Raw genomic sequence first — 19,187 nt, 5'->3', positions numbered from 1 at the left:
TGGTGTCTTCTAACCCACGCTGAGCACACAGAGCTGCGTGTTATTCAAAACCTACAAGACCTCACAGTCTCCAAGGAGAGCACAGGTCCTCGTGGTTTAGTACCACAGAGTGATATCTTGTTGAGAAAGGCTGGAACTGAAGTTGCCTGTGCAGTCTCAGTTCAGCCATCTGATACACATCTTTATAAAGCGAGCCTTCATTAAAGGGTCGCAGGTGGCACTTCCACACAAGATCACACCTCAGCCCATGCACAGGATGGAGACACGACCGTAGTGGTAGGGCAGAAGTTCACCACCCTGTCAGTAACAGCAAGAAATCCGAAGAGTCACATACCTGAGACACCAAACCCGATGATCAGGGCAATCACCGCAGCCAGGATGATAATGACTGTAGTCATACTATTTGGGGAAAAAAAGAAAGGACAACATTACCACACAGCCCACCTCTTTCACACCCTACACCTACAGTGCATGTCTGCAGAGCCACCGGCAGGAAGAAGGTCAAGGCGGGTATGCCACAGACCTAGACCACCGTGGAGCAGTGAAGCACATGACCACAATGACCACACGAGTGACAAACACTCCGGTGAGCACTCGCCATCAAAGGTGAGGGACCATGTGGCGGGAGAAGACCCAGGCTTTGCCTCTGGGAGGAGGCAGAAGGTCCCAGTGGAGGATGCTCCTTTCTGCATCCCCCGGTGCGTAAGCGAGCTGAGCGGTTCCTACTGGCATTTGCAAGGGACCAGCTGCCCAGACAGGTGAGCAGAGCAGAGCACTGAGACAGGCCCCTGACCCCAGGATATACCCGGTACGAGCCAGGCAGCGGGCATGAGGGGGCTGGAAACAGGGCCAGAACCGGGAGCTGGCTGATTTGGGGATGCCCCATGCACAGACAGGTAAGTGACTGTTGAATGAGAGGCTGAGGAGAAGATCACTTACTAAGCTACACAGGCAGAGCAGCCCGGCAGAGGAGGCAACAGGCAGCACGGCACAGAGCAGCACAGCTCAAGTCGTGCTGAGTGCAACCCATCTCCAGCACAGCCTTGGCTCAGACAGACCCCTAAGCGTGGCCTGGGGCAGGCTCCCAGCACAGCCAGTGGAGCTGTCACCTGTGGCCCTGGGTGCATTGTAACACGGACTGGGGGTTGTGGCAGCAACCTCAGCTCCCCTCTGGACCAAGCCCTGAAGCAGCTCCTCACAACAACCTGCAGGTACATCCCGGGGTGAGCAGCTCATGTGCTGCGCCTGACAGTGTCACAGGTTTGCTGAACTCAGCCCCGCTAAGGGCTGCCAGAGGAGAAGCCCAGAGAGCTGCAGGAGGTTCTCACAGGGGACTTTTCCCCTTCCCCGGACCCAGTAGGCCACTGGAGGAGCTGTGCTGCAGGAGGCACAGGCACCAGCCACGGCCACCACACCAGCGTCCAGGGCTGCCAGCCCAGGGATTGTTTTGCCCTCTTGTCCGCAGAAACTCTCGAGCTGCCTCTTCCCATCTCATCCTCAGGCAGGACCATGCTGTGAGAAGTCGCAGCCCTCTCACACACACAGAAATAACCACTCTGCTTCAGCTGCAGTCACTGGTTTGCAGTACACTCTTTCCCGACACATCAGGCAGTCTTCTGCACAGGAGTGCATCAGTGTCCATACAACCGCACTGCTCTTCCCAAGGTTAATGCATGCCTGCATCGGTTATTCACACAATCGTGTCTGAAACACCACAGATGCCAGGACTATGGGGCTGATATGGAGCTCTAGGGAGCTGCACATGTCAGCAAGCCCCTCCTGCAGGGAGCAGCAGGAGTGTGAGAAAGGGAAGATGGGTTGAAAGTGGGAACAGAGAAAGAGGGAAAGGAGAGGAGGGGAGATATTGCAGAAGACTTGCTTGCCCTCCCAGTGCCTCCTTTCCATTCTCATCCTTAAAGCCAGTAGAAAGTTGTCTGAGGAAGCCCTGTCTGCACATGCCAGCATGCTCAGGAGAAAGGATCAGAAATGTGTATTTCATCACAAGTGTGCCATCAGTCCATATAAATGTTCACATGAGTCAGCAGCAGGGCTGATGGAAAAAGCCACTCATTTCTTACAGGTGGGATGGCAATTTTGGGTACACGGATGCCACTGCCCTCTTCAGCACCCCTTGCCAGGGACAAGGGGAAATCAGGCTCTTCAGAGATTCCTCCACAGAAACTGCTAGATCCAAGAAGCACGAGGGCCTTAAAAATATTTGCCTGCAAGCCACTTGTGTGTATTGAATCAATCCGGAGTGCAGGGCAAACAAGAGGAAGCTGGCAACCCGGCCGCATGCTGACACAGTAGCTGTGTTTCGCAACAGTCCTGTCTAGCAGTTCAAGCAAAAAAACAATTTTCTGTGCATCAGCACCCCTTGTACTTCCAGTGTTTCAGAAGCACAGAAACAGGCTGACGGAGACAGCTGGGGCTGCACAAATCAGAGCCCTGATGCTGCCCTCGGTTCCTGGCAACACTTTGGCAGCCTGCGCGATGCCGATCTGTGCATCACACTCCCTTTTCTGTGGTTCCTTTCCTCAGCAGCCAAACGGGGTTTTGCCTGCAGCTCTGGGCAGCCTGAGTGCTGCTGAGCACAGCCTGGGGAGAGAGGGAGGCTTGCAGCCCCACCGTGACGGGCAACAGAGGTTTAATCCTCCTGATATCTAGCTCTGCATGGAGTCAGCTTTCCTTCAGGAATAGGTTTAGAGGTGCGAGGATCAAAAAACATGGAAGATTAAGAGATTGAAGGTCCCCTTCCTTCCTCTTTATACCAAAGCTTACTGCGGAAAAGAAATAGCGTGGCAGGGGTAACTCAAAAGGAAAAGTTTTCAATTCCAATAACTGGTTAATGGTCGCAGAGCTCAATTTTTTTCAGCACTTCAGTTTTATTTTTTGAGTTTTTTCGTTTTGTTTTGTTTTGTTTTTTTCTGAAATTAATGGAAACCTCTCACTGCTCCTCTGAAGCTTCCTGGAAAATTCACCCCCACACTGGGCTATTTCTGCATTTCAAAATTAGCCTGAAGAGGCCAATGACCTTGAAGAAGCCTGCTGCTTCCAGTAACTTGCTGCTGTCTGGCTGTGTGCAGCCGCCTGGGGCAGGCAGAGGTGCTGGCAGAGCGAGAGGATGGTTCTCAGAGCAGCAAGGGGCAGGAGTTCATTTTTTCACACCCATCAGTTATTGCATTTTCATGACAAAAGCCGGCTGGGTTGCCACTTGAGAATAACAGAGCTGGTTATTATATGCATTCCAGACTCACAAGAAATATGATGCCCAGTGGATATTTACACCATGTCTACTACTGATCTCACTTTTGACAGTGAAAAGGTACAGATGATAGTACTGCTTAAAACTTCATTGATGCCTCATGTGAGAAAGGTGGAGCACAGTTCATGCATGAGAGGTCTCTTCTGTCCTCCACACTGCTGTTCGGCTCAGGTGGGATGGATACTCACAACAGCTGAAACCTTTCTGACAGAAGAAACACAAGCAGAGATGTCTCACACACTTTGCTGGAGCCTCCAACTCCGTCCAGCCTGCAAAAGCCCACACCTGGGATGAAGAGATGCAACTTGTTGGTGGCTCTGTTCAAGCAGTCACATTTAGATGCAAGCTCGGTCCATCTTCACCAGAGGTTGAAGCAAGTTTGCCACTTTACCTGTCTGGTGGAAATATTATTTTCCACTGATCAGGAGATAAGGTTACGAGGTAGATATTTTTATGGCCTTCCCCACGATACTTCTTTTTCTGACTGCAGTTGACCAGGACTTGGTCAATAGCTCCAAAGGAAACAGAATCATTGGAAAGGGAGGCACAAAGCAGCTTGCACATCTTCCCAGCTCCTAGTCCTGACCCACACAGCAAGCAAACTTGCTGTAGGAGAGCTTCTGACTTTCTTCCCACAGCATGCTGATATGATGGAAACATAAGTGACTGTCTGAGGGCCAGCAGAAGGAATGGAGAGCCTTCTTCAAACCATTGATACCCCAACCTACCACAGCATTCAAACCTGAGGTAGCATATTCTAGCCATGCACAGTTTCTAGGACACTCATCTCCATCCTGGCTACAGCTGACAACCTGCACAGTGGTGTCTGAAAGCTACATGGCCTTACTGATTGTATAAAAGAAGCCATACTGGTATTTAAGTAGCTTGGGTCAATGCAGTATAGAGTCAAGCTGAAAGGAGATGTCTTGAAAGCTACTGGCAGCAGAGTGATACAGCTGAGGAGTCTGGAAAATACAATTCCCTCCCTCCCCTCTCCCAAAGCAGATGCAGATAATACCATACCTCCAGAAAATGACCTGGCCTTGGGATGCCATGGTCACAGCTTCTACAAAGATGAGCAAAACACCAGGTGCCTAAAGGTCCCACATGTTCAGCACAGCCCCTGTTCTTCACATGATATATTCTCCCAGGCTGTCCTGCTTAAATAACTGGACTCAGCTAAGGAGTGGTGAGCCGAAGCAGTGAACTCTCCGGAATGAGGAAGGATTGAGTATCTCAGCCCCGCCAACCAGGGTAGTCAAAAGCAGGGAGGCCAGGTTACTCACTGGGACAACAGAATAGACTTCTTACACCAGCCATTAAAGAAACATGTCTGATTCAAAACAAAAAATAACATAGCTCATGGTTTGGTGGCCAGCTAATCCGGCGGTCAGAGTGCAGCAGGATGAGTAGCTCTTGGGCATAACAGGTTGAGAAGGGCAGAGAGATTGCAAAAGAGCAGAAAAGGGAAAGCAGCTTGCACCACTGTATTCAGTTTCCCAAAGGGCAATCTGTGTATCCACACATCTATGTATGGACTGTGTTCCAGGGAGGATGGGAAAACGGGAATTATTGAGAGTCCATAGCCATCTCCAGCAAGTTTGGATGGTTGGTGGGAGGGAACAGCTTTCCCATGCAGAGCTGAGGATGTCTAGATGGACTAGGAACAGTCCAACACCTAATAAAAACCAAATTACTTTCTCTGCAATAACCAGAGTTTAAAATCAAGACCAATTAATCATGGTCAATGATGACCAAACTGGCTGCAAGTCTGAGTAGGGTTCAGGAGCGCTGACTATGCCTTGAGGGAGTACAGTAGCCTTCTAACTGGGCATGTGTGAGATTTCAGAAGTGTGCACTTAGTCTTATGGACTACGGTTCAACTCCAAAAGAGCCTGTTCACCTCCACAAGGGATGAACGTGGCCAGATGTGGTGCACAACACATAACAGACTTTTCTAGACAGCAGAGAGGGAGCTGGAAGAGGCTGTGGCTCTTGCACAGGCACCAAAGTCAGCAAATTCTATTCCAAGGCAATTAATACCCACAACTCACCACTTCCAGCCTCCTCATGCCAGGCTGAAGTTACATGTCACAACTTGTCTTGAACCTCCTCCCACATCCCACCACCTTTGACTGGTGAGAGCACAGATCTGAACCTTTACTAAATCTAGTCACCTGTTAGGAAACAGAGTAAAATTAGAAAGCAAATGGTTTCCTGCCAGGTTAGGGATTGAATTGGCTCCCCATGTGGTCAGAGGAGTGTCACATCCAGTGACATTTCTGGTGGGGCAGGACTGCAGGGACAGAGGAGCCAGAGTAGGACTTCGCGCTCTTAAGAGTGACTAGGCATTGCGTTTACTCAGCTGTTCGTGTGCTACTTCAATTTGAGCGCTCAACTGCAAAGCTAATCACTCTCCTGGTAAAGGAGCTACCTGAATGCCCTGTGCAAGGCCTATGGCAGAACTGTGGACAGGATCTACTGTGAACGCTCCAATCTTGGCTGTTACTGAAAGCACGTCCTTCATCCTCTGGCCTCTGAATGAAATGAGGAATGGAAATCTTTAACCTGAGAATTACTGACGCTCTTTGGTTGTTGCAATGGTTTAAACTTCGAAAGCAGACTTGATATGGTTTTCACTTCTCCTCTGCCGTGGCAAGGAATAGCCCTTTTTAGTCTGAAAAAAAAAATATTCTGATCTATTTTGTAGTATTCTACTGATCACTAAACTTCTTGTAATTTAGCACTACTAGGAGCTAAGAATAGCTCTAGGCCATAGTGGCCTGGTGGGAAATGTACATTAAGAAATATCCTGTTGCTCTCAGTGACACCTGATTCATGGCTGTGTTTGGTGCAGTGCACAAATGAAGTGTCATCTTTCAGCACTGGTTCACTCCAGGTCATATCTGCAGCACACCTCACTGCACAGTCAATCATCATTCCATGTTGGAAAAACAGGTCTGTTTCTCAGGAACAGGCAGCCCTGGTAGGACCAGGGCAAGTCCCATTCGCCAGGATAACACCACATTAATTTCTGAGCAACTCTCATGCTGGAGCCTACTCCTCTCTGTATGTTTATACCGCAAAAAACACTAGAGGTATTCAGGATATTTCCCAAAGAAATGAAGGATCTGTGACTACATGGTCTGCCCAGCTCTTACCACTTTTGAATCTATTAGCAAATTCCAAACAAATGTGACAGCAGGATCTGGTCTCACATGGTCTGTGGAAGCTGGTGAGCGCCTGGGGAAGAGACACAACTGTCTTCGCTGAGGGGAAGGCAAGAGCAGGCACAAAGCATTACCAGTTTTGCTGGGCCCACCAGTCAGTGCCCTACAGCTGGCCACCGCACATGCTGCCTCTTGCCTGCATGAGGGAACAGTGGAGGCAGGAAGGACCGAAGGTGAGTCAGTGTCCGAGAAGATGTTCAGTGGTCCGAGGGAGGCATGGGTACAAGAACCAGACTGCATTTGCTCTGCCCTTCCTGATACAACTTGTTTCTTCCCAAATAATAATTCTGTCAGAAGAGTTCCTTTACTTGCAGGAAGTTCATGCTTTATTTCAGTCTCACTGGAACACTGGAGGAGCTATCAGCAAAGGAGGAGGAACAGAAGATGGAGTTGTGGCAAGCTGACAAGCAGCCAAGTTTGACAGGGCGCTCAAGAGAGGTGAGGGCAGCCAGCAGGCTGAAAAAGATAAAAGATATCATTGGGATTTGGCCAAAAATGTTCTGCATTTTTCCAGCCTTGTGATCCGACACCTGTACCAATACTTGTACTTGAGAAGCACCAGAAATGGGAACACTAGTGGTCTGGAAGAAGAGCTTGGCCCGACTTATCAGCTCTACCTGTCCTCAGCCTTGCCTGCCCTTGAAAAGAAGCTGGAAGCAGCAGCACTCAGAACAAGCCCTCATCTCTCAAAACAGGGAGGTGGTGAGTCACCCTTGACTGGAAATAGACAAAGTCCTCTACCCTGCCTGTGAGCCACTGCCAGGATCTGTGTTGACATGGCACTTCGGATGGTCAGTGCACCCTTGTGAACCACCTCTTGCCCTGGGAAGGCCAAGAAGCCCTGCTGAGCCAGCTTCCACACTGCTCCTGCGATCTTCTGGGGACAAACTAGACACTCATGCATAGAGCTACAAGCGCAGCTGTGTCACCAGTGTGGTTTCCCTCCTCTGAGAAGGGAGAGATACCCTAGTGTGATACCTGACTCTAGAGGCACCTACGTGGAGTCTTCCAGGCTGCAGGGCCCCTGCCACGTCTGCCACAATGTCTTGTTCTTGCTGTGTTTTTCCTTCCAGCTACACTCTATTTTCCCAACCTAGGGAATAAGTCCTCCTCTTGCTTCCCAAAGCCCCTCCTCATGTTCATCCCCATTTTTTTTTTCAAGCTTTGGAGACAGGTAATTTTAACAGCAAGAGCTTTTGTCCTGGGAAAAATACCAATATTTACTGGTGCAGTTCTGTCAGTCTGTCTTGAAAATACTTTTGTTATCTCAAGGACCGGCTGGTGAGAAATAACATCACATAGCCCAGCAGACTAACTACACCTCCTAGTCCACCGCCTGCACGCACAAGGTTATTTACCAACCGAGCACTGGAAGCCATTCCTGAGAACGGCTGCTGGGGTCCAATGTGAGAATCTAGCAGATTAGTAGGATATGTTGATTTGGCAAAGTGTTCTGAGTAATCAAAACTGAGGACAAAGTCTGCTTGCAAATAATGGGAGGACACTCACACCTAGACCTCACAAAGTGACTAAGGTCATTAAATGTATTTTCTGTGCATGATTCTTCAAGCCATCCTCACGTACAGCCCTCTTTGCCCGAACACAGAGTGGTAGCCAGTCAATACCTTATAATCCCTGGGACTGACTGAGCCTTCAAGTCTAACAAAAAAAAAAATCAATACAAGGGCCTGAGCCTGGCAGTATCAGCACCCCATGCTATCTGAAAACTGCTCGCCCCAAGTTGACTGCAGTTCCCTGTAGGGTTTATATGTTTGCTGGTGTAATTCTCACTAACAGCTTCTTGGGAAATGTCAGCGACAGGGTGTGTAAGGGATGCATAACACAAAGAGAAAACACATTCCTCTGTCTGAGAGGACTAAGATGTTTTTAGACTGAAATTATGTGCCTAGAAGGTAGTGTCGTCCTTATGTGTTCCCTCTTCAACACAGCATGGAAGCTCTGCAAAAAACAATGCACATGTTGGGAGTGGGGAGCAAGAAACAGAAAGACACGGAAAATAAGGCATTTCATTTTACATCACGTTCTGTACTTAGCACTGACTCTGCACATAGCAGGGACAAGAATGAGTTACTGTTTGTTCCATTAAAGGTTAACTCACATTAAACTTTCACTTTGAAATTTCAGAGTCAGCAACTTGGAGACTTGAATTGCCTAACTTGGAGATTTAAACTGCCTAACCTTCCCTCGTTTGACAGTCCTTTCTGGATGATTAATGGAGAGCTATAAACAGCATTTGCATAAGGATATCTATCTCCTCTGCTGGGAAGAAGAGGCTCCAAAACTGGCTTTGTAAGAATTAAAAACAAGTGTCTTCTAGGTCTGAGCAAGCAAACAGACAGCGCACGTTTATACTATTTCTACTATTTACGAGCCAGAAAGCAAGAACCAGTCCTTACTGTTGACACTGGAGCAGCATTCCTCTCCCAAGTGACCAACAGTCAGGTCTTTGTCCCCAGCTCCCCAGGCAGTATTTGGAGCCCCTAGCAACACACACCTACCAGCAATGTTACCCCCAGGGCAGTAGCATTCCCAGTCTCAACTGAACAAATGTGTTTTGTAAAGGAAGGTATCCACAGTGTCTGCTTCCTGCAGGCAAGCGACAGGCAGCAATTGTCAGGTTAGCAGTTGCCCTTCCAGGAAAGTGCCTCTTCCTCCTCATCGCAAATGCCATTTCCCCAACTATGGGTTGGCAGCGTGCGTACAAGCCCAGACGATACATCCCCTCCTCTCCTATGGAAAATGGGACAAGGTCTCCTAAAAACAGAGCCTTGCCAAGACTGCACAAGCCAAATCCAGGAGGTTCAGTGTATTCCACCTCCTTCTGTTGCTCTTGCCTAGTTGCCCCAGTTCAGGACAGATACCTGCAAACTTGCACCTCTGGTTCCTGCTGATGCACAAATTGTCTCCAGATCTTCCTGTGGTGAGCTGGTTGCTGGGTGCTCTCCTCTTACAAGAACAAGTGCTGGATTTTGCACCTGGGACATGGCAACCCTGGCTGTACATACAGACTGGGGGATGAGATGCTGAGAAGCAGCTCCGCAGAGAAGGATCTGGGGGTTCTGCTCGATGGCAAGTTGAACATGAGTCATCAGTGTGCCCTGGCAGCCAAGAGGCCCAACCGTGTCCTGGGGTGCATCAAGCCCAGCATTGCCAGCCGGGCGAGGGAGGTGATTGTCCTGCTCTGCTCTGCACTGGTGTGGCCTCACCTGGAGCACTGTGTGCAGTTCTGGGCACCGCACTATAAAAAAGATATTGAGCTACTAGAGAGTGTCCAGAAGAGGGCTATGAAGTTGGTGAAGGGTTTGGAGAGAAAGCCGTATGAGGAGCGGCTAAAGTAACTTGGTTTGTTCAGCCTGAAGAAGAGAAGACTAAGAGGAGACCTCATGGCGGCTACAGCTTCCTCACAAGGGGAGGAGGAGGGGCAGGTGCTGATCTCTTCTCTTTAGTGACCAATGACAGAACCCGAGGGAATGTCAGGATGATGTGCCAGGGGAGGTTTAGGCTGGACATGAGGAAAAGGTTCTTCTCCCAGAGGGCGGTGGAGCACTGGAATAGGCTCCCCAGGGAGGCAGTCACAGCCCCAAGCCTGACAGTGTTCAAGAAGAGACTGGACAACACCCTCAGACACATGGTGTGAACTGTGGGGTTGTCCTGTGCAGGGACAGGAGTTGGGCTCAATGATCCTTGTGGGTCCCTTCCAACTCAGGACATTCTATGATTTATGATTCTGTCTCCAGCATCACCCCTGCAGTGCTATGCCCCACACCATCTCCATGGAGAACATACAAGAACATACAGACTGGGTGAATGACATTCTAATTCCTGTTCCCATCAGTGCCATGGGTTTTCCTTGGACTTCCTTTGGATATATTACCAACCTGACTTACTCCTACTTTGCAGGGATGGCGTAATGCAACTACAGCTTACTTGGAGAAAATATAAGAGTTGCAAACACAACAGCAGCTCCCAGGAGTGTGACTGTGCTACATGTGTACATCCAAACACGGGATCCAGCAGCATAGGTAAGGGAGAGGCAGAAGCCATATTCAGGCTGACAAGCCTTTCCAAGGTACGAACATGAACCCTTTGGAATGTGCCCCAACAAGCAGCTTTGGTCTCTTCAAGGACAGCAGAACCTGTTGATCCTGCAGAATGAGACACATCTTGGCCCTCCTATGAGGTAACTGCTCAGACTGAGTTTCCCCTTAGAGCCTGACCCCATGGGCCTCAAGTCCTCAAAAGTGGGGGCAGCAGTACAATTCCCAGAGCTTGCTCCTGTTCAGGCACGAAACAACTTTGCATACACACCTTCGGGTGAAATATAAGGCACAATTTTATTTTCCCTCATCCCCCTTTCTCAGCTCATACTCATCACGATGTTGGATTCTGGCAGCGAGGCTATGCAGTGATCACGGGGATCCTTATGGTTTGTGCTCACGCAGCAGCGAGCAGCAGTGCCCCGAGCTTGCAGAGGCTCACCTGGCCGCTCAGAGCGCCACTGTCCTGAGAAAACTCCTCTGTGAGTTGTCGCTGGCTGGCCCACCCAAACACTCTGAGCTCTCCTTCACTTGTCCACAGCACGACCAGTGGTGGCAGCCAGGGTGACCTTTGTGTCCATGGCCACAGCCTTGGTAGCCACCTGCAAAAGAAGCAGAAACATCAGCTCAACCCAAAATGGGCCAGAATATCCTAGTGTGTCAGAGGCTTTCAGAGAGTGCTTCAACCCCAGGACTTCTGTAAAACAGGGGGGCACGTGCTGTTGAGAGCACAGCATAATCAAGGGCAAAATTGCCAGGACTCCATAAAGGAAGGAGAACAACCAAGAGGAACCTCCCATTCCAATATGTGGTTCCCCAGATAAATATTTCTGTCCCCTTGCCTGTTGAGTAATGCAAGACACAGGTCTGCAGAACTCCACGCCAGCTGCTAGTGGCGATGGCCAGAGCTAGATACAGATGAAGCAAGGGAAAAGGAAGAGGTCAGCTCTATACTAAAAACATGCAAAATGCACAATGACACATGCAGGTTAAAGACAGGGAAGCTGGTTGGAATTAAACAAATAAGGGAGTTGAACTCACATCCTGAAGGACGACTGCAGTTTCTCCAGAGTACAGAATTGGACACTGTCTGACACAGCCCGCAAGCTCCCAACACGCCAGCTCTGGAGCAGGAACACTATAGACGCAGTGAAGCTTAGCCTGACTGAGAAGGGCTGAAAGACCTGGTGCCCTGCCCCATCTCCTGCACAGGTGACTCAGGTCTCTCTCTGTGCCGTGTGCTACAAAGCCCCTTAGTATGTCCTGCTGCAGTCGCATCCTACCAGAATGCATGTACATACAAGTTATCACAGTTCTGATGCATGTGCAAGGCAAGAGTTGGGCTAGAGTATCTACTCAGAGCTACCTACACTACAGAGGACCAAAGGCAACAAACTTCATCACGCCAGCAGCATGAGGAAAGCTGAGCACCCACCTGGCATTGTCCCGCCACAGGCACAGCGAGCAGCTTTCTGCCCTCCGCTTGAGCAGAATGTGCAGCAGTGAAACACACCTTGGTGCTCACGGAACTTGTTTTTCACCATCAGAGTGAACGGAGAGCCCTGCAGAGGACAAACAAGCAGAGAGGCTGCTGCAGTGAATGCTATCAGATGTTCTGTGTTTTCAAAAACCAACTGTGTGATCCTGCTAGTCAGAGATCACTCAGGCCAATCTTAAACTGCTAAGTGGTAGAGATAATCCTTAGAAAGATTTAAAGCGAATACTTGGAAAATAATAACAAATAAAGAAGAAGCAGTGCAAGAGAAACAAGAAATGCTACCTGTACATGTTGCCCTTTCACATAGACGCAGACAGCATACAAGCCTGGCTCCTCAGGGCTGTAGGAAATACGGTAGGTCCCATCACCATTATCACACACTGTTGGCATGACTGCACTACGAACAGAGAGAAGCCCAGGAAGTCAGTGACTGGCAAGAAATTGCTCTACATGGGAACCATTGTTTGGCCTAGATTTGTAGTCGGCTCCTTATCCTCAGCCTTGTTCAGGAGCTGTGGGTCTCAAGCAAGCTTAACAGGATGCACGAGCAATGCTCAAGCACTGAGTAGCTTTCACACACTCCTGCTACTGGGAGCTGCACTAATCATACAAAGGAAGTCACACGAAGCTAGCTGCACTGCAAGGATTTGTAGCAACCCTGAGCGCTGAAAGAGCAAAAGATGACAGAGAGCACACTTGAAGGTCAGATTATGCCATCAGATAAGAGCCCTCGGAAATGGGGTAAATTCACAGCTTCAGAGAGCAGTTACCTCCAGAAAAGCCCCTGAAGAAGACAGGAGATAAATGGGGCATGTTTGGATCACTTCAACCACTGTCCCAACTGCGTTGACCCCAACTCTTCTCTTCAATGCTCTGAGGAGTTCTAGGTCCTTGCTGGTGAACTCTGCCTGTCCAAAGTGAAGCTCATTGGGTTTCACAAGGAAACCTGGTGGGCAGAGTGCCAGGAAGAAAGCATCAGCTAGTTACTCAGGGACTGATTGTCTGCTTCACAGCAAGGTGGAAAGAGTTTTCCACAGGCAGTTATCAGGCAGCTCTGCATTGAGGGAGGTCTTCTTCCTAATATCCACTAATTAGTCTTTTGTGCCCACAACGTGACAGTTTATAATCTTCCAGACTTACAGGCTGTATACCCCACCCCCCACCATTTCACATCAATACAGCTGCCTACACTTCCTGCAGTGAACCCTGTGGTGACACTTCACCCTCTTCTGTAGCTGCTGTGCCTCAAAGCCAGACAGCTTTCAGCAACAAATGCAGCAACTGCATACAGGCCAGAACAAGAAATCAAGTTAATGTGGCCACAGCGACCTCTATGCCACCAAGCAAAATCCATATAATCCTCACGTGCAAACCTTCCTATGTCGTATGTGCACCTAAAGAAAGAAAGTACACTGGAACAAGGATGCTCTATTTATAAGCATCTGTGCAGCCAGCACTGCTTCTGTTCACCTTGTCAATACCCCTGCATAGCAAGTTTTAGCATTTTGTCCCTTTTTCCATCAGGTCATCCCACCAACACAGTTCCTCGAACGAGTTATGCTGGCATCTTGTACCAGCTACATTGCACCTACCATAAAACAGAATAGATGTTTTTCCTAAGCCTTGACCCCCAATTGGTTCTGCATTTGTGCCTTGCTGCTTTATAGTAACGAGTGCAGCCTGGAAACAGTTACAATTTTTTTTTTTTTTCTGATTGGCCATTTCCACTGTGGAAACACTTAGAAGCTCAAGTTTGGTGTTCCCTGCTTCTGCTAAAAAACCTCCAAACATGTTCAAATGCTCAATGGTTGCAACTACAACAGAAAGCACAATAAAGTCATGACACAGATTCTTTCTCCTAAATATGAACTAGGCATTTCTATCAAGTGTCAGAGCCTCCTGGGCTTGGTGGACTGTCTGACTCAGGATGGTCATTTTGGGACTGCGATGTTTTACACTCATTAGGTGTTAACAAAAACAGGAGCCATGGCTGTCTGCTGTTAGGGGTGGGAAGGAGTAACAACTCCCTCTGATAATGTCTAACACTCACTGAGAGTTGAATGCTTTAAGAAGTCCCAAATCACTCAATATAAATTTGAGCCAACATTGTCAAGCTCCACACAACCAAATACAACCAGTAGGAAGCACTGATGTATCAGTGGGAAGAACAGTAGTGCCTTTTCCCCTACAGATTCTGACCCACATACTGAAGCATGTCCTCTCATCTGCCCCAGCAAGGAGGGAGCCAGGGTAAGGGAGGCAGAAAGGCAAACCCAGTGACAGGGGAGTTCTCAGGAGAAATACCCACCAGTCCCTCTTGTTCTTGTGGGTGATGGTGACCCTCACGGCCTCTCCTCCTCGCCCCATCTGCTCCCCTGTGGCATCATTGCAGAGGAGGGTAAAGCCAGTCAGCTTGTTCTGACGGGCACTGTGGAGACCTGCAAGGCAGAGAAACAGAACCAAAAAGGATTCACACCGGCCATGACTGCCACCTCCCACCTATTTGAAGTGTTGCAGCCCCATCACAGCACAGCCAGGACTCTGCTGCTGGGGTGTACAGCTCCTTCCACTCACAGGGTAAAGTAAATATATAACTGGGGATCACGAGAAAGTGAACAGCACTGAGATGTTGAGCAGGCTTAGCCCAGAGGTCCGTATGGACCAGGGTGGTCTTCCTGCCTGCCCCTTCGAGCCCAGCTGGCATCTTCACAGAAGGCTCAAGGTGCACCATGCAACCAGGAGGAAGGAGGAACAGCCCCACTGTGTGGGAAACAGCAGTGTGGAGCCCCAGAGACCTTGGCATTTACAGTTTGGCATGGAAGGGATTGAACGAGCCCTGGGTCTGTCTCATCTGCCCTGCGCAGGTCATTACTGACCAGAGCTGCCTGCGCTCTGTGGGCTGGCCTGAATGTTATCTGTTTTCTGGCCCTACTCTGAGTCCTTAGTAAGCAAATACCCATGAAACCATTGATGCCAGCTATTCCCATGGCAATCTCAGCAGAAGCTGTAAGAGGAATGAACCTACTCACTCAGCCACAGAGGGGATCTGCCTGGACCCATGCTGCAGAACAGCTGGGGATGCCAGGAGAGCATCACTTGCTGGCACTGCAGGTGCCGTTCCCGTCCCCTGAGTAAGCTGTGGTCTTTGGCCTATGGGTTGCGCTTTTCGCACCTCACACCATGCTGAGGTCAGTGATGTTGCAGAAGGCAGCTCCAGTACGCTCTGTACCTCTGGCTGGGGACAGCTCTGTGGTGCCCTGCCCAGCATGGCTCCCATAGGCCCTCAGTAAGCAATGCAGCCTCCGGCAGGGCTCTAGCTCTGCCCCTAGTCAGTGCCTGGACAGCAGGGAGCCAACAGTGCATTAAGCAACACAGCACATGGGTACAGAGAACGGAGAGGTGACTTCAGGGAGCAGCATGTTCCCATTCAGCTGTTGCACAGCAGCCCATTACCTTCCCCATGCAGGGTACATCTGGCTGGATCAACCGCTTTATTGAGAATGACCCCAAAAACTTCATAGCCGCAACACTGCCCTGCTCTCTCCTGGGGAGAGAACTGGATCCCATCGTCCACGCTGGGCTGGGTGTTGTAAGCAATGCTGTTCAGCCTTGCCAGCCGGCTCCCCACCACCCCTTTGGTGATGAGGATCTCCAGGTCCGAGCCGCTTGTCAGCAAGCGCTCCGTGAACTCCACGCCTGTCCTCATGTCCAGCAGCAGCTGCTGCAGCTGGGCCTTCTGCAAGAGCAGCAGGTTTTCCTTCTGCACCTTCAAGTCCTCCAGCTGCTTCAGCAGCCGGTCCCGGTGCTCTTCAATTGCTTTCACATAGCCAGTGGCAAACAGACAGATTTCTGTGGCCACGGCATCTACACGACTGCGGATGGCACTGCCCATGTCATCAATCTGGCTGAGCACACCCTCTAGGGTGACCATGTGCTGCTGGGTGCTTTTCAGCAGCTCCCGCAGGGCATCCCCATGCCTGTGGATGGCATTGCCAGTGAAGTCATAGGGGTGCTGCCGGTGCCTGTCTACAACGCAATCCCGGCACACAGGCTGGTCACACTGCTCACAGAACAGCCTTAACTCCTCTGTGGGGTGGGAAGGGCAGAAGAGAGGCTTCCCGGCCTGGCTGCAGTCCTTGGTGTTCTCCAGCTCTGTCACAGCATGAGAGGCCGTCTTCTTCTGTCTCCTAGAAGGGAGCAACCACACATCACTTTGTGCATGTTGGATATGAAATGCAAACATCTGAGACCCCTTGTGAATGCCAGTCTGTATAGTCTGCAAGTCACAGTGTATGCTGCTCCCTCCTGTCTCCACTGAAATCCACTCTGCATGAAGTGACTCGTGGTCTCCTGAGGACAAGGCTCCACACAAAAGAGGACAGCATCTGCAAGCTGCTCATTAGAGGCTGCTCTCAGGCTCCCTGCATGCAGTCAGCACTATTTTCAGACACAAGAATCGTGTGCCCCACCATGGCCACACACAGACTGGGGAACAGGCTGGCAGGCTGCTACTGCCAGCAGCCCCTTCGTGGAGCCTGAAAGAAGTGAGATATTTGCAATTACCCCCAGAACCCACTATGACAAAGGCAGCAGGAGGGCGATGAGCCCCGCAAAGTGAAAGCTGGCAGGACGTATCTCCAAACAGTCATTTCATCTCACTGGAGAGGAATGGGACGTGTCAGGCTCCTCAGTCATCAACTCAGTGATTTTCACCAGCTTTAAGTTCACTGAAGTTAAATGAGCTCTAACATCCATTTGGGGAGAATCTAGTTCAGGCCGCTGCCAGAAGACAGTCTGTCATAAAACATTAAATATTTCAAAAGTCGAACTCCATCTCCTCTGGCCGCCAGCTTGGTCCTGCTCAGAGGAGACCAAAGATGGGACACAAAGAACCTGTTATGACCCAGACACCCACCATGTCACAGGGCAGCACTAGAATATTTCAATTTTATGCAGTTTTGAACACTGGGAACTAGTTATTGAGCAGGATGTAAAAGCCTTCTCTCCTTCCTTGTCTCCTACACTAATGACTTCTGGCAGTTGTGATGTGAGCTCCAAGCCATAAGCAAAGATATATTCTAAGGACCAAGCTTTATAGAGTTGCTCTGGCAACACAAAGCAGGCTCACCACAGGGCAGGGCATGGCCATTACACTACTTCTTTCATTTCCCACTAATCTCCCTTGGGTCCAGCACATTTTCAAAGCCTTCTAGCATTATTTGCGTAACATCTTTCAGATTCGCACTTTCCTGACTTCAACCTAAGACCTCTCTCACTTATTCGAAGGAGCACAACAGTGGCACTCAGATCCTTAGAAATCTTGCCTACGCACCAGGAAATAATTTCAAAATGGTTTTCCTTGGCTTTTGTTCTGCTCTGCCGTCAACTAAATCAGGTGCAAGCCTGCAGATGCTAGTGGGGTGAAAAAAATGGTATCAGTAAATAACATGGGAAGCGGGTCATGAGGACATATTTGCTACTGCTTCATACCTTCTGCAGTTATTTCTGCCAGTGCAGCAGGCTGCTATTCAAGGTCTCGGTTTATCACCCTTCAGCAGCTTGCATGAGTTATGAGGCATTAGCTAATCAGAATGGTATGCTGAATATTACAGCCCAGAGTGGAAAGGTAACTAAGAGTCTAAGCTATTTTACCACAGGCACCAGTATCTGCAGGGGGGCAGGGAAGTGAGGAATATGCCTCAGTTCTTTCTGGGGAAAGAATTTGCTAATCAAGTGGAAAGGAACAGCAAACATGGAGGGAATAGGCTGAGCTGATTAACCCAGTCTAAGAGGCCTCCCTGGGTAGTGTTAGTGGGTGTTTTTCTGACCTTGCCTGTCACCTCCTTGCTTCAGAAGGCCATTCAGACTTCCTGTCACTTTTCTTCCCTAGTGCTGCCTGTCCTCTGCCCTGCTCACAGGCTACTGCAGCCACTTCCTCTTCAGCTCCTACTTCTGTTCCAGGCACCTCTTCTTCCTGCCTTACTGACATGACCCTCTCTGAGGTACACAGCTCTCTTCTGCTGTGACTTCTTCAGGTTTTCCGTATTCCAACAGAACTAAATGCTGCAACATCAGGCACACTGTGAAGCAACAGTGTTACTGCTGTAGGCTCCCGGCCTCACAGAAATGCTGAAAATGCACACAAGGTACAGGGACACGACAGCAAACAGGCACGCACACAGGTCGATCATCAGGAGGTAGCAACCACAGTAGGCAGGCTAGTGTCAGGACTTCCACTAATCTCCTTTCACTTCACCTAAGGGTGCCTTTGCATATACACAAAGTAAACCTTTCTGGAGGCGAAGAGAGGCAGACCAGCAGCTTAACTTCCCCATTTTCCTTGTGAGACATGCCTTCTCCAAAGCGGGACAGCACAACACACGAGGCTCTCGTCCTGATAGTTCTCTGCCCATACCTGTGCCTGTTGGAGTGCTGTCAGTTTCCTCACCCAGCGATGCTAAACCGAGATGCAAACCAGCAAGCAGGTACCGCCGCAGGCAAAGGGCAGCCTGATTTTTGACTTAATGGCTTCACCTGAACAGGGCTGCCCAGCCTCCTGCTAGCGGCTTTGCTGGTCCCCAGCTGAGCACAGAGCATCCTCCAAGGAGGATAAGAACACACTAAGGACTGAACGGGAGGATGCGGGTTTAACCCCCTGGTTAGCTCTGCCCGCTGCACCCAGCCACACGCTGCCCTCCAGCAGCCCGAGAGGGGAAGGCCGCCCCGCACACCCCGCGGCCAGGCGGCCCCGTGCGGGCCGGGCCTTGCCACCCCCCCATCTCACCTGTGGGCCTGGCAGCAGAAGAGGCAGAGGTCGGCCCCGCACGTCAGGCACCGCCTCACGGCCGCCCCGTCGGCGCAGAGGTCGCACGCCGCCGCCGCCCCGCCGCGGCCCATCGCCAGGTAGTCGGGGGTGAGCTGGCCCACGCCGCCGGGCGGCAGCGCCACCTCAGCGTCGCACACCGGGCACAGCACGCTGCGGGCGGCGGCCCGGCCCGGCTCCCCCAGCGGCCCGAGCCGCCGCAGGCAGGGCGCGCACAGCGAGTGCAGGCAGGGCAGCAGCCGCGGCGACACCCAGGGCTCGGCGCACACCGGGCAGCGCGGCCCGGACGCCATGGCGGCAGCCCGGCAGCCGC

The 19,187-nt window shown here is 50.5% G+C and overlaps 2 protein-coding genes across 8 annotated transcripts in view; both read right to left on the bottom strand.

Moving 5' to 3' along the window:
- The window catches only part of VTCN1 (V-set domain containing T cell activation inhibitor 1), a 21,066-nt gene extending 9,988 nt beyond the window's left edge, over positions 1–11,078 (bottom strand). For 2 of the 5 annotated variants that reach the window (XM_065626912.1, XM_065626875.1), the window contains exons 1-2: positions 4,289–4,430; positions 335–399 (exon numbers count right to left, since the gene is read on the bottom strand). In XM_065626912.1, the coding sequence (XP_065482984.1) occupies positions 335–399; positions 4,289–4,320 (97 nt within the window). In that variant the 5' untranslated portion in view covers positions 4,321–4,430. Of the gene's footprint in view, positions 1–334; positions 400–939; positions 1,007–3,453; positions 3,551–4,288; positions 4,431–10,995 lie in introns of those variants that run through there. The other 3 variants (XM_065626884.1, XM_065626893.1, XM_065626901.1) reach the window with 3 other exon arrangements.
- Positions 6,862–19,187, bottom strand: TRIM45 (tripartite motif containing 45). 3 transcript variants are annotated; one of them, XM_065626855.1, is made up of 8 exons: positions 18,836–19,187; positions 15,505–16,238; positions 14,360–14,489; positions 12,334–12,448; positions 11,989–12,115; positions 11,595–11,691; positions 10,996–11,155; positions 6,862–6,951 (listed from the first exon to the last, which is right to left on the bottom strand). In XM_065626855.1, the coding sequence occupies exons 1-8, from the start codon at positions 19,165–19,167 to the stop codon at positions 6,925–6,927; spliced, it is 1,722 nt and encodes a 573-aa protein (XP_065482927.1). In that variant the 5' UTR covers positions 19,168–19,187; the 3' UTR covers positions 6,862–6,924. The 3 variants fall into 3 exon arrangements, with proteins under 3 accessions (XP_065482927.1, XP_065482920.1, XP_065482935.1); XM_065626848.1 differs by lacking the exon at positions 6,862–6,951 and having other exon boundaries at positions 10,832–11,155; XM_065626863.1 differs by lacking the exons at positions 6,862–6,951; positions 11,595–11,691 and having other exon boundaries at positions 10,832–11,155.

Source organism: Caloenas nicobarica, chromosome 1 (assembly GCF_036013445.1).
Source record: "Caloenas nicobarica isolate bCalNic1 chromosome 1, bCalNic1.hap1, whole genome shotgun sequence".
In the NCBI taxonomy this organism is placed as follows: Eukaryota; Metazoa; Chordata; class Aves; order Columbiformes; family Columbidae; genus Caloenas; species Caloenas nicobarica.
Note: the sequence above shows the minus strand (reverse complement) of the source record. Positions and strands in the feature narration are given on the sequence as shown.

What these genes read in the sequence shown, in the direction of transcription:
- TRIM45 (XM_065626848.1), bottom strand. Translation starts at nt 19,167, where the DNA reads ATGGCGTCCGGGCCGCGCTGCCCGGTGTGCGCCGAGCCCTGGGTGTCG. An exon ending in TTCTGCTGCCAGGCCCACAG is followed by an intron (nt 16,239 to 18,835) that starts GTGAGATGGGGG and finishes GCTCCCTTCTAG; the next exon opens with GAGACAGAAGAAGACGGCCT. An exon ending in CTGCAGTCGTCCTTCAGGAT is followed by an intron (nt 11,156 to 11,594) that starts GTGAGTTCAACT and finishes CTTCTTTTGCAG; the next exon opens with GTGGCTACCAAGGCTGTGGC.